At 27.7% G+C, this 15201-nt stretch overlaps 1 protein-coding gene across 1 annotated transcript in view; it reads left to right on the top strand.

The window, feature by feature from the left end:
• The first annotated feature begins 3163 nt into the window (after positions 1-3163).
• The window catches only part of LOC113547886 (myosin-G heavy chain), a 79162-nt gene continuing 67124 nt past the window's right edge, over positions 3164-15201 (top strand). Inside the window, exons 1-2 of the mRNA XM_026948455.1 lie at positions 3164-4492; positions 10443-10663. Coding sequence (XP_026804256.1) covers positions 3726-4492; positions 10443-10663 — 988 coding nt within the window. The 5' untranslated portion in view covers positions 3164-3725. The remainder of the gene's footprint in view (positions 4493-10442; positions 10664-15201) is intronic.

Genomic DNA, 15201 nt, shown 5'->3' with positions numbered 1-15201 from the left:
GGGCAGAAGGGGCCAGAGCCCCGGAGCCCGGACTTCCTGGTGGGGAGGGTGGTTAGGTATAAAATAAGTATATATATAAGTAAAAGGGCCCGGAATTTATCAGCTATGGAGCCAACCAAAGTTCTCGGTGGCCCTGCATATTTGATGATCGTGTGGCAATTCGCAAATGTCAACATTATACTTATGCATTTGTATACAATTTATTTGATACTTTGATAGTTTGAAATCTAATAAATTTATCGGGTATTATGTAATCAATGAGTGGCTTAGCAATACATATACAGGTACGTACACAAAAAATTTCGTGGGGGGGGGTTTTTACAAAATTTAGCAATACAAATTGTGCCGCAACTTAATAAAACAATTTTTTCCTCGTTAATCGAAATTATTTCGGGGGGGGGGGTGAACCCCAAAAACCCCCACCTGTATACGTGCCTGTACATATATATTATATATTATACATTTATTTGTATATCGAGCCAATGCCAATTAAATAGTTATATTATTACAGTAAATCCACACCAGACGTATTGTGCTGTAAATTGGAATATAACTACTTTACTTAACGTTGGTTAAAACCCGTCGTTGGTGCACATGTGAGCGCGCCGCTCACACAGATAGCATTTTGAGACTTTGAGTGTTATTCGTACAAATATTATCGAATTAATCTGATACTATAAATACCTTCAAATAACATGTCTTTAAATATTTATAACAATAAATTATTGTGTTATTTGCCGTTTTCTATCAGTTATCGTTAGACAAAGTCGACAGTACCAATTAAATGACCGTGTCAATATGTAAGGAGCATACGACGAGCATATATAAAGTAAAAATAATTTTATGAAATAAGATTGTAGTTTTTTATTTTTATTTTATAAATTATAAACTTTACATAAAAATATACATATTTCTAGGTATGGTTTGATTTTTTAAGTTAATGGATCAATTAATAATAATATAAAAAGTAAAGTGTGAGCACCGCGCTTATAGTATAGCAATCATGTTACGAACTATATGTGTACCAAAGACGGGTTAAGAGGTTATAGAGCTACGAGCTACTAGAGGTCCCAATTCTCATGTGAAATTCACGTCTGTGAATGTATTTCAACACATGTTTATTATTGCACATGAGATTTAATTTGCAATATATTAATATACTTCAATAGTTTCTAGTTTTTACTCATCAGTGGAGATCAATGACCACCTATCAATTATTTGTTTGAAATATTTTGAACCAAAAGCAGTGGTTTCACTTGTCTTGCCTTTTTACGATAACACTATGAAATATTTATTTTTAGAGTAGTAGGTATATAGATATTTATAGTTATTAGTCTTTTACGGCAATTATTAACGTATTTTTTTAAAAATATATTTATTATAATTTAATACGTTTAAAAAATAGTATGTTTTAAATATACATAAAATAAATATTTATGATTTAGCAACTAATTACATATGCGTTGTTTAAGAGTTCTAGTCCAAACTTATTGCGCAAACCATAACGTATAAAATATACCTATACTCCTGTATACGGTTATACAATAAATATAATATATATTAGGTATTGTATTACTGATAATTAGATGTTTCTTATTAATAGTCTATAACGTAGGTATTAAAGATACTGTTATACTTTTAAGCTAAGCATAAATTGTAAAATAAAAATTATTTGTTTCCTTACGCCTAGTTCATACTAGATTATAATAATATATATTATAAATATAAAAATATATAAAACGAATCCTCAAATTTATAATATAATATAAAATTTCGTCCATTGAACTATTTGAACTTAAATTGTACAACAAAAGTTAACAATTTAAATATTGATACACTTATACACTACTGTGATGTAGGTATAGCGTAAAATGTAATTATTGATTCATATAATAATTTTTTTTATTTTTAGATAACGATTGCATATTATATAGTTTTTTTAGTTCTACATAGAACATAGAACCATAGAAAAATCTATAACCTACTCTTTTATATACTAGCAGTTAGCCCGGCATTGTAATACAGTGAATACTAATAATAAACCATATAGTGCTTTTGTGTGTCGATAGACATAATGTATTGCCCAGACCCCCAGACTGCCCACATTATTTATAAATACATTATTAAGTTGATAAAAAGTGCGCATGGAAAAAGAATATATTTATTTTCTGTTTTTTTTTTAGTTTAAAAGAAGGTTTCATGTACAAGTTCAGTATTGAAGGAATAATATATAGGGTAACTACTAACTATTACATTTCTTGTTTAAAACATTGTTGAATTATCCAAACATATAGGTAATAGCCAATAGGTATGTATTTTAAGATTTTCAATTTTTTTCTTACACCACTAATAACAAAAATAAAATTACATATGAACATGATTTTTATTTTACTGTTCATTAAAAATTAAACAAGTAATAATTGTCGTTATTTATTAATTAATAATTATCAAATATTAGTACAAATTAAACTAATATATATTCTTTAAAAATTCAACAAATTTTCGTCAAATTTATCTTACAAATAAAACCATTTTAAATTTATAAGTAATGTTTATGTAAAATAAAAAAAAATGCAACATGTTAACACATATTAAAGTATAATAAATATAATAATAAGAAAAACTTAGTAAAAATTTACTTAATTTGTTATATGGTATAATTTAAATTCCGAAAAGCATTACAGGATAAAAACAAATTAGTAAATCGAACGAATATGTTGATGGTGAAGATTAAAGATAATAATATGTTACAACCATAATAATATCAAAACGTATGTACCTATTTTTTTGAGACGTGTGTAAGTGTATAACCTAACCTAGTGGTGTGCTCTTTAAGGTAGATATATTATACAGATTGATCCATTTAACGTGTAAAATACTTCTAATGGAGTATCTTATGCTAAATGGATCACCCCGTATTTCCATCTTATAAGAATTTGTAACTAGGCACTGGTTTAGTAGCTGTTGTATCTTTGATATGGAAAAGAGCGATGTACTTTTTTAAATTGTAGTTACACTGTATCAGTACTGGTTAACAAACGCTAGATAGCGTTAAATGTTTCATGAACGATTTTGTAGCCCCCAACTTGTGGACTGTAGTGCAGCTCACACTAACGGTACGCCACCACCGCCGTGGTCGCGATTCTGTTAAAAGTCGCGTAGACCCTCCCTTCGCGTATCGTCGTTTAGTTCAGTGTACCGAACGGCTCCATCCGCGAAAGCTGCGGGGCGACCGGGACACGTGTTGCTGCGTGCCGCCCTTATTATACGCGAATCGACGATAATATATAATATAGCTTCCAGTCACTTTTTTTTTTTTGAAATTTGATCGTAATTATTATCATTATTATCGTGTATTCACACGAAAAACATACCATCATACGCGCTGGATCGTTCGTTTTTCGCTGTCTTGTTCGGTCGTATCTAAAAAACTATACCTATAAAATAATCGAATTTCGCGTGAAAATAGAATTTTTTTTCTGAAAACTGACGTCCGTTCCGGAGGGAATAATATCGCCCAAGTAGTGACGCGCTGCACCGCGCGCCGTCTCCGCGACCAATCTGCAGCGAGCGCGACGGCGGCGGTGCAGCCGGCGTTTGCGGACCGCACGTTTTGACTTCGCGGCGTCCACCTGTTGCCAATATCGTTTCGGCAGTAGTAGCAATAGAGACACGGCGACTTCGGCTGTAGAAGTAGGAGTTGCAGTCGACGCGCACACGGCACCATGTCATCGCATAGCAGTTCCATGCGGACGTTCCGGAGTTCCGATTCGGCCAGCGAGATCGGATCGTCGGAGACTTCGTTCTCCGAACAGTCTCAGCCGTATTTTGCGTTGTGCTCGCCCCGGTCCAAGTCGTCCGTTAACGTGTCCAACAGCGGCGGCGCTGCTATTGCGGCGGGTCCGGGTAGTAGTACGGTCGGCGGGTCCGGTTCAATGTCATCCGGCATCAACCATAATAATAACAATAACAACAACAATAACAACAACAATAACAATAATTTTAAGCAGCAGTCGGCACAACAACCGCCGGCAGTAGCTTACCACCATCAGCCGTGCCGGCGATCGTCCAGCGCCAAAGCGGCTAACAAGCCGCGACCCGTTGTTCGCCGGGACCTGGGACATGTCAACTCGTTCCCGGACGCGCATCACAACATACATCATAAGACGCCACCGGGCGCCGGTTCGTCGTCCACGTCGTATTACACGCCGCCGAGGAGCCCGTCGCTGAGCGTGACCACGCCGACCGACGGGCCACCGCGGCGCAGCCCTACGACCCCGTCGTCCACTGGAGTGTTCAAATTCCCGCCGTCCGCAGGTTCTGCGACCGCATCTTCGTCGTCTGGCGGCTCGGCCATTGTCCATCATTATGGCCGCAGTGGCGGCACAAACCCGAACACACCGAGGACGCTACCCAGGAGTCCGTCCACGGGCAGTGCGGCTACCACCACGTCGTACAACACGAACAGCGATAGCGCGTGCAACACTCACAGGTAGGTCCACACTATCCCTTTTCATTGTTGCACCTGTTGTTATGCATATTAAATTAAATTGTATGACTAGTGAGTACTTACCTACCTATCATTCCCACCTATAAAGAGAACTGAGATTTGTAGATCTTTACAAATTATATCACAAGAGCATTTTGAAATTTGAAATTGTATTTTTTATTGTATGCATAGGACAAAAAATTTTTTTTTTTAAATTAACGGCATTGTTGCCTTTGCATATTTCAAATTTTTACTAGGTATCCTGATGACTAGGTACCTATATAATAAATCATGCTCAAATTATAAAATATTATAAAACTATAAAAACATAATATCTACCAGGGCAATTATATATACAAAAAAAATATACAATAACTATTATTATCACTCAGGGTTAAATTTTCGTTTTACAGTAAATTCTTTAGATACTTATTAAAATCTGAAATAATTAAATAAAATCGTAATAATTATTACACCTATATTGTGTAATAAATTAATAGTTAATAACTATGTAAAAAATGTAATGTCTATAAGAATAATATATTTACACTTAACTACAAATTTATACACATAATTAATTCAACTAATTTCATTAATATTAATTGACTAAAAATAAAATAAATTATTTTAATAGTAATATAAACATTTAATGAAATATACTTGGTGATGTAAGCATCTCCACTCAGATCGTTTGTCTTTATAATATAGGTATTGAAATAAAATTAATCACATCCATTACAATTAACCACTCGACACTTACTGCACAGTAAGTAGTTTGGTATCCATTTGCCCACATTTTTAAGTATAATATTCTGTCTATTTTTATATGACAGGCGAAAAATATCTTTTTTTCTCTTCACATTTCATTGAAGTTTAATTTTCATAAGAAAAAAAGTTTAGTCAGTTGAAATAATATGTTTTTTTTTAATAAATATAACTATAAACTATTCCATGTATTATACTCTTAAAAGCATTTAAGTAATAGATACTTTCGTTCATTTATTGTTCAATGATGAGTGATGACTGATATACCTAAATACATAACAATATAATATTTATATACGTATAAACGGATGATGTATAATTATCGAGCAGCCACATCAACATTGTTCTAAGTAAATTTAATGTTACTCCTGATATTTTTTTTTGTTACTTTTATGCGATTAGTGTGTACTAGGACACTAGGTACTTAGTAGGTTTAAATTATTATAATGTGAATCGAATATAAACGATTAAACGAGTAGTAGTAAATAAGTAGGTATTTGTTGATAATAAATATAAGGTAATAAATATTAATGTTATATTTTGATATTCATGCTTAAATTACTTGTTGGAATATAATTATATAACTTTTAATTGTTAAAACTCGTAATTTTTGATAATACAACCATTTAGTATAAAATAACAATACTTACATGCAAAATGTTAATTTGATTTAAAAATACGTCTTCGAAATTAAATAGGTTCATTATACCTATAACATAATATACACAGTGATTCAGTAAGTTTGATCATCCCAAATTTTTTCTTTTAATATTTAATTTATTCAAATTACGATTTTTATAAATTTCAAGTATATTTAAGTAAGCATTATATTTTCAAATACTTAGAATTTATTAAAGACTTAAAAAATTAATTATCTTCTTAATAATTTATATTAAAAACGATTGAGTCTTATACAAGAAGTTGTGTCAGTCCTTTTATATGGTATAGAAATGGCGGTAAACATGCTTGGTGAATTACTTTGTATATTATATTATATTAAAATAAATATCCTAAAACTATTTTTGAAATTTAGTTTATAGAGATGAGCTTTATTTTATTTATAAATAGTTATTTGAGAAGACAATCTGTAAGTATTTATGCATATTTTAAATTTGATTTTATAGAAGTTTTTAAAAAGATTTGATATAAAGATTTCTCCACAAAAACAGAAATGAATAATTGTGTTCTAAAATGTAATTATTCTTTAAAACGATGTAAATATTTGAAAACTATGATGTTAAAATTATTGATTAATTTAAATTATTATAATCAAGTTAGGAATAGGTACTACAGAATACTAGTTTGATTAATTTTAGTATAATATCGATGTAAATGCATTGAAAACTTATTTAGTTAAAATTGTTAAAATTGTTTTGATAATACAAAGGCCAATAACTAAATACAGTAATAATTAAAAGTTAACATTTTTTAAAATTGAAAAAAAAATACTTAACTGTAGTTAACTTATTTTTAAATTAAAGGTATACAATACATATCCAATATCCAATATCCATATTTTTATATATTATACTATATTAGTCCTGTTCATAAAATATGTATTACACATCCTAGTTATAATAGCCATAATTCATAATAGATATGTCATTGCAGTTATTAAATTCTTAAAAAAAGAAATTAAGTTTAATTTATAGAACTTAATATATTTAAATTATCCGTGATTAAAAATTTAGATAGATCATAGATTAATATTTTGTTAAATGTTAGATGAATACATCAAGACGTTTTAAAAATAAATCTAACCTATAATGAACTATAAGTATAACATTTTTATTCAAATTTAATTTTTTTCATATTTCTACCTACTTGAAAGAAATAGATATTGTAATGGATTTGACTCTTGGATTAGCAAGTATAAATTTATAGGTGGCCAGGTAGGTTTATTGTAGGTACCAAAGTCTTGAATAGATTTAATAATCATAATAGGTATAGTTTGTTAGTTTTTTGGTCTAATATTTATGTAAATTAGAATAATCTGTTTATTGTTAGGTTGTATATATTATGTATACAGTAGTATACTAAATTAAAATATTATGTAGATATTATTATGTCTAGGCGACAGGTAAAATGATTTAGTGTAAATTGAAAACTTCACGGTAGGTATAATGCTATTAAATAATTATTCCCACTTAAAAATAATACTCGATCTTTTATACTTTATATCATTCTCAAGAATAAAAAAAAGTGATTAACGATGTAATTAAAATATACAAGTATATAGTTTATCAATCGTAGACGTAGGAGATGATACTTTTATCTTATTTTCATAATTACAGAATACAGAGTCGTTAAATTTAACTAATAAAAATAATAAATATAATGGAAATCAGTATTTTATTCCTACCCAAGCTTTTTTAAATTTAAAAAAAAAATGGTGATATGGTGTTTTTGATATTTTTATTTGGTTTATTCTTGATTCTGGAATTTAAGTTTTAATTAAGTTGTAAAAATTATACTATTTATTCAACGATCTACTTTTAAAATACACAAATACATAGTGATTCACCAAGTTTGCTTACATCGATTTTTTTCTTTAATAACTAATACATTTAATGGAGTTTTTAAGTATACTCAATTATTTTAGATTTTTATACGTTGACATATAATATCAAATACATAAACAAAACACTCTAAGTTCACTATTCGACGTTTTTCAGCGATGTTTCGTCCGGAAACATAAAATGTCCACCAGAGTACCAGACAACACTTGTTAATAATGAAAAAATATATTTCAATTAAAGAAAATGATTATAAAATAATAATATTATAGACAATTTTTTTTTTTATATTATTATTGACATTGTAGTAGTTGTAGTACAAATTTATTATTACTAAAAATTAATTGTTTTCAAATCATAACCATACATAGAACTATCATTGAAATGTTAGTTATACTTTTATACATAAAGAATCGGTTATCTTTCTTTATCACAAGAATCGAGTACCAATGGTACGAAAATAGCCGGAATTCCAAACGACAACGAAAAACGTTTTGCCATCGACGCGCGACGCGTCAAAATCAACGCTTGGAGTATTAAGTTCGATTAAGTTGGGCGACTTTTAGGTTTGGGTGAGCTGCTCCTGGCTGGTGGTCGGTAACGGCTCATCGGAAATTTAGCCCTTTTTATCACCGGTAGGTCCATCTCCATCGTTTCCACCGAGTAATGTTCGGCTGACGGCCTCCGGGTCCGATATTGGTGCAAGTTGTATGGTTAGCCGGTATTGCTGGCTTACCAATTGATCCCTGGCCTTTATCTTTTCCTTCAGTTTTTTGAACTTCCTATAGTTCCGCGTCATCTGTGCCTCCGTCCACCATCACCGCTAGTATACAGGATGTCTCTGACGCTTCGGGTACTGGTACCGGCTCTCCTAGCATCGTGGGGCTGAGCTCACTCGCTGTTTTTGCTGCTGAATGCTGATTGATGTTACGACTGTTGTTTTTCTGACGATTGTGTCTGGACTTCATTCCTGATTAGTCGCAACTGATCGATGGATGTCCTGTTTGCCTAGCCCCTGTGGTATAGGGTCACCCGCACCGGGTCCTGCAGTAATTGGTCGGTAGACATCCAGTTTACCTGAATTTCTGTCAGCGGTTCGTCCTGGTTACAGCACACCAGTCCTCGGAGATGAGGTCCACCACATTAGTGCTCCGTTTTTCGACTTCGTCCCTATCGTTGTTTCTGGAAAGAACGTTTAGTACAATGCAATTTTATTTATTAAAATAGAATGCTGCGATGGAAAAAATTGTCGTAAAAGGCTGTTTGTTGTATTGAACTGTCGAACTACGCGTGCGTTTATTGCTGAATTTTTTTCCGTGTATGCTACATCGACACCAATTTACAGATAGTTAACAGCTTATAATAATTATAAGATAGTTAAGTTAACAATTATTCAAACAGTTATATTTAATTTATACTATGATTATATTATACTGATGTATATTGTTTAATTTAATATTAGATATATGGTTGTAACAAATATAGTTACATACCTAAAATTCAGATTTATGAATTCAAAAAACAATAATAATAACTTGTTTTGAATAATAAAAAATAAATATTAATTTATGCTGAGAGTAAAAATTTACAGAGATTAAAAATATTTTTGAATTTCAAATATTTAAAAAAACTGTGCTCGTGTATTTTAGATATTCTTAAAACAAAACTAAATCTATATCAACTTAATATGAAGAATTATTTTTGAATAATAAAATAACAAAATTCTTTGAGGATAAATTATTATTATATAATACGTTTGAAAATCCAATGTCGTCGAAATGTAAACTTCAAACGCTCATAAAATATTTATGTGGTTTTATGTCAAACTCTATTTTAAAATTCCGGTAAAAAAAATTTATGAGGAATTTTTTATTACATATTTAATTTGCTATAGCAGAAACTACCCTCAAAATTGAAGCATTTTTATACTTCTTTAAAAAGTAACGATGGACAAAAAAACAACAACACATTATTGCAAAACCATTACTTTCACCGTTTCGCTCAAAATGTAAAATAGGCAATATCAAAATTCTATAAATAGCTTAAAAATAGTATGGATCTTAAACAATTATAACTACATAAAGAAAATGCTAGTATAAATGTACTGTGAACATTCTTATTTACAAAATTTCTAAATTAAGAGTTAGCTTTTTTTTTCGCAAGCTATTGTTACTTAATAATTTATTGGTTTAATTAGTTACATTTTAGCAAAATTATCTCGAATAATTTTAAACAATTAAGTGGGTGCTACATCGCTTAGACCTGCATGTATTGTTTCTGTCTTAAACATACGCGTGAAATAACAAAATATACATCACTACTATTGATTCTACCTATTTAAGTTTATTTTTGTTAATATTGCAGAAAATGTAAGTAATATTATCGAATTTGTAAAGATTATAAACTGATCGAATGTATATCGATACATACATACCTAATAATAATTATATACGGCTTTTATGCATTATATTTCAATTATTACTCAGATAACAGATATATTCTAATATTCGTTTTAATTTATTTATTCATATTTAAAAATAAACAATTATATAAAAATAATAATAATGTATTATATTATGCAAAATTATATAGTTTTATTTAAAACTAGGTGTTGTAAAAGTATTAAAAATATTTTAAATGTTTATTTAATACTTACTTTTAATTTATTTTAGGTCAGCGTCTGATTTAACTGAGTGCACGGAGGAGGATATATCCACGATGCCAGCGTCGGTTTCTAGACCATCGTCACCTAGAGGCCGGGGACTAGCTTATCTAGCTTCTCGTCGAAGTAGTCGTGACTCTCAATTTTCCAATGAAGAATTAGCACCGCTTAACTTTAACGCCACAGCTCGTGGTAGACAGAGAAGAACATCCAATTTTTTGGAACTTCCAGGTATTTACTAAAAAATTAAATAGTTAGAAAAGTTTTATAAATAAATAAAAAAATTAGACAAGATAATATATATATATATATATATGCCATTGGGTATCAGATAATTGTCTATTGATTCGCTTTACACACGAGAGATTGTCTGATCTTTGATAGTTTTTATTAATAAACTTTAAAACATTTAAAGATAAATCATCATGTTTTAAAATCTACTGACAAATAGATTACCTACAAAAATTTTTTGAAAAACTTCGTTTAGTCTAACTAAAAAACTCAATCTTTAATTATGTAGGAAAAAATGATTTAAGGGTAGTTACTAGTTAAGTACTTCAAGGGTTTGAAGTGCAAGATTGATATATGATGAAAACTAACTATATATAATATAGTTTGCAATTTTTCTTATGGTTAATAATTTATGTCTAACTCGCAAATTGACATTTTTCATGTTAATGCATAAATTTTAATGTGTATCATTAAATTACGTTATGTCATGAATTTATGATGCTTTGAGATATTTGGTCAGCTTCTGAATAACTACAGTATTTTATTTTTAAATAATTTAACTTAGAGAAAAAAAGTGTGATCTTTCAAATAATGTAACACCTAAATATTTTGCATCATAGGTATTCATATACTATATTGTACTTTTCAGTTGATTTCTTTCTGCTCCTCGTTTATTATTTTTTGTCATTATAAGTGCCAAGTTTCAATAAACTAATATGGAAAAATTCTTAATTGACTGAATTTTGTATTTTCAGTACTTCTCTTAAAACTTTAGCTAAAATACATTAAAAATTTTCTTTTGTATATGTTTGACGATATTTATAAAGTTGAGTGCATTTATTTTATGCTTTTATAGGTACTTATAATAGCACATATTAATAAGTTTTAAAATGCAATACATAATAAATAAGAACTGGATAAAAAATGTTAATTAGTCTAGAAATTCATAAATAATCAAACTGTTTAGTTTTAATATTTGATAAATTATTTATTAATTATATTATATTAATTATTAATTAACCTTATTTTAAATATTTGTTGAAAAGTGGTTTTCCCTTTTTAAAAATTTGCAGTTACGATATCTCTTAATTGTTTTACCACTACTTCAAATAATTCATTAACAAAATCTTCAAAATATGTTCATTGGTTATATCAACATAATAATATGTAGGATGCTATTTAAATTACTATATTTAACAAGTTAATAACCTTTTAAACCTTTTAATTAAATTACTTGTAGAATACCTGAATGTAAAGCATTATAATAAGTATTTTAATCTATTATTTATTATTAAACATGACGTATGTAATATATTATGGAAATAAAAATTAAATTTAAACATTTTTTTTAAATATTTAAGAATATGATAACTTATACATAAATAATTAGTTGTTATAATTTTTACTTTATATTCTTTGAAGAATATTCCATCTTGTATAAATTAGGATTTAAGATAATATTATAAAATTTATAATGATTTAATCATCCCAAACAGACGTATACATATTATAATATATGATTGATGATATATTGTCATATGCAAATAAAATCAATAGTAATTTATTTTATAGACTAACATAATTTAAATAGGATTCTCTGAGAATATTATTTAGGTACATTGTTTTAATGCAGTATTAAATGTATGCGTTGCCTAAACGCTAATGATATGCAATAGAGATGAACAACTTATGTGGTTGAAAATATACTTTTAAATACAGTGATAAAAAAATCACTGTTTAGTCTATCAGAAAGAAAATAAAACATTGAAAAAGTTGTGTATAACTATTGTTTATGAATTTATAATATTTATCAAGAAAAGCAGCTGTATTTAGCCACTGCATATATGCAATAAAATAATTAATAAATTGTGTCAAAAATGTTTTCTTGGAAAAAATTACTGATAATAGAAAGTTGAAGATTTTGTATACAATTATTATTTGAAATAACAGCCTTATTTGTGTTTCTGAATAAAAGTTAATTCATTATTAAAGAAATAATCTTAATATGTTTAAAAGTAAGACATACATGAAGACATTCAGTTAAGTATATAAATGGTTCTATTTATGAACAAAGAAGATCAAATTAAATGCTCAACCTGCGGAGTCCAATTAAGAGTAAAAATACGTTCTAGTCTAATACAGATAAATGTAAACTGTTATAGAGTTAAATATTACCAAGTTGTCAATGCTTTATAATATATATATATATAAATATTATTATTGGTCTACGATCAAAAATAAAAATTACTTATAAAATATAAATTATTTAATTTTTTTCCATTTAATAAAAACATATATAAATATGAACAAAAATACTTTCTGTAAAATATTATGTTCGATTAATATAATTAGATAATAATTTATGATTTATCGCTATTATTGTTGATAAATATTAAATCTATAATATTTTTTGTTACAAATAAAAATAAATAATAATAATAATTTTTATATATTAACGTAACAACTTCAATAAACAAATACATAAATACATATTTATACACAATAATTTAGGTGGGTTGATTGGTTTAATATATAGTGTTTGTGAAAATTCCATCTTTTTAATATTAATATGGTTATATTTTCCTTTCATAACAAATATGATTGTGTTTGACATGTAATTACTAAATAACACTAAGTTTGTTATTTTTTACTTAAAGTTGTAAATTTTTTTGCTATAGATTCGCTTAAGTTGATGAAACAGAGTATAATTTCATGACACATCTGACATCTGATGCAGGCTGTCATTGTCAAAAGATAGTTAAATCAGTAAAGTTTATTATGTTTAGTTTAAAGTTTTAGTGAAAATTGCTCTGCTTTTAGATTAAAATATATGCATAAGTGAATAAAAATAACAAATTTTATGACTTGGTCGACAGCTGATGTAGGTTACTGTTATTTGATCCAGTGGTAAAGTTTTAAACGAAATTGTTTCTAAACTAAAAAACCTATTATGATAACATGGTCACAACATTAATATACGTCGAGGAATGAGGATGGATTATATAACAATTATTTAACTATGTTTATGAAAATATAATAATTGGTCAATAAAAAGTTCTAAATGTGCAGTATTCTTGAAAATAAATATGCAAATGTAATATATTTTAAAGTTTATTTACGGTTATTTGTATTGTTGGTAAATTATATCTGATAATTAAATCTAAATGGACTTCTATAATATTATTGTTTCGTATTGAAATATAGTAGACTGTTATGTTAGTGGTAATATAACTTATTAAGTTATACCTTTATAAAAATAATAATGTATTTTATTTCGACCATTAGACATCAATCATCTTATATACATGTAGATTAATATAATTTATTGAGGGTACATTTATTCAGACTTTGGTGTATCTATATTAATTATATTAATAAAAAAAGTCTCATTGTATTATATTTTTAATGTATTTCAGTGTTTTCAGATAATATTATATTTAAATTTTTATAATTTAAATAATATATTTTTTTAAAATTATGAATAATGTACCTAATTACAAAAAAATGTATAAGTTATGTTTTTAAAGTTTCAAGTGAGTATCTATAGACGCATATTTTATTATTAACATACTCCTTATTTAGTTTTATTTTAAAACTTCAAAATTCGTGGAGAGCAGATTGTATTGTTATTGTAAGAGTTAAAAATGTTAAAAAGAGTTAATTTGATCAAATGACTTGTACATTGTATATGTTGTGTACTCGAAAAATAATTCCATTAGAATATTTCGACTGCCAAACATTATATACATACACATATATAGGTTAGGTATCCGTAGTTATTTTTGCGTAAATAACTTCCGATTCATACAATTTTGTTAAATATTTAAGTCTAAAATTATAAGAATAATAACACATTACTTTCAGCTATTAAGCATTTATATAATGTTTAATAAATAATACACTGTATATATTTAAAAAAAATATATAATAACAAAAATGGAAATAAATATAAAAATTATTACTTACAAAAAAAAAAAATAATAATAATGGATTAATCATTGAAAATATTTGACATATGAAAACGCAAAGGATTCGATTTTTTTTTAATAAAATAGCAAAGATAAATAATGTTTTATAATTGATCGAGAAACACTTAATTAATGTTTTAAGTTTATTTGGGAATACTGTATTTGAATTTAAGAAGCCCTTCGGTAAATTACCAATTTACCTAACCTAAAACTCGTTTTATGTTTAAACAAATGGAAAATTAATAATGTGATTTCTAATTTAATTTAAAAAATGAAATCGAATTACAGACCCTAAAACACAACATCACAGTAAATTGTTTCATTAAATAAATACCATGTGTGAGTGTGAGTAGGTATTTAGTAATTTGAACAAAATTAAACTTGTTAAAAAAAGTAATGTGATAATCGATTAGGTATATGCATCAACACGTTAAGGTTTTTTTACCTTCATCAAATATATTAACGTTGTTTGAAGTATTTTTAATTTAATTTAAATTTGACTTTAATGGTACTATTATTTTATTGTACTGTAAATATACATATAATATAGATAGAACGTAGGGAACGAGT

Source organism: Rhopalosiphum maidis, chromosome 1 (genome assembly GCF_003676215.2).
Source record: "Rhopalosiphum maidis isolate BTI-1 chromosome 1, ASM367621v3, whole genome shotgun sequence".
Classification (NCBI taxonomy): domain Eukaryota; kingdom Metazoa; phylum Arthropoda; class Insecta; order Hemiptera; family Aphididae; genus Rhopalosiphum; species Rhopalosiphum maidis.
This window is presented reverse-complemented; position numbering and strand designations above follow the sequence as displayed.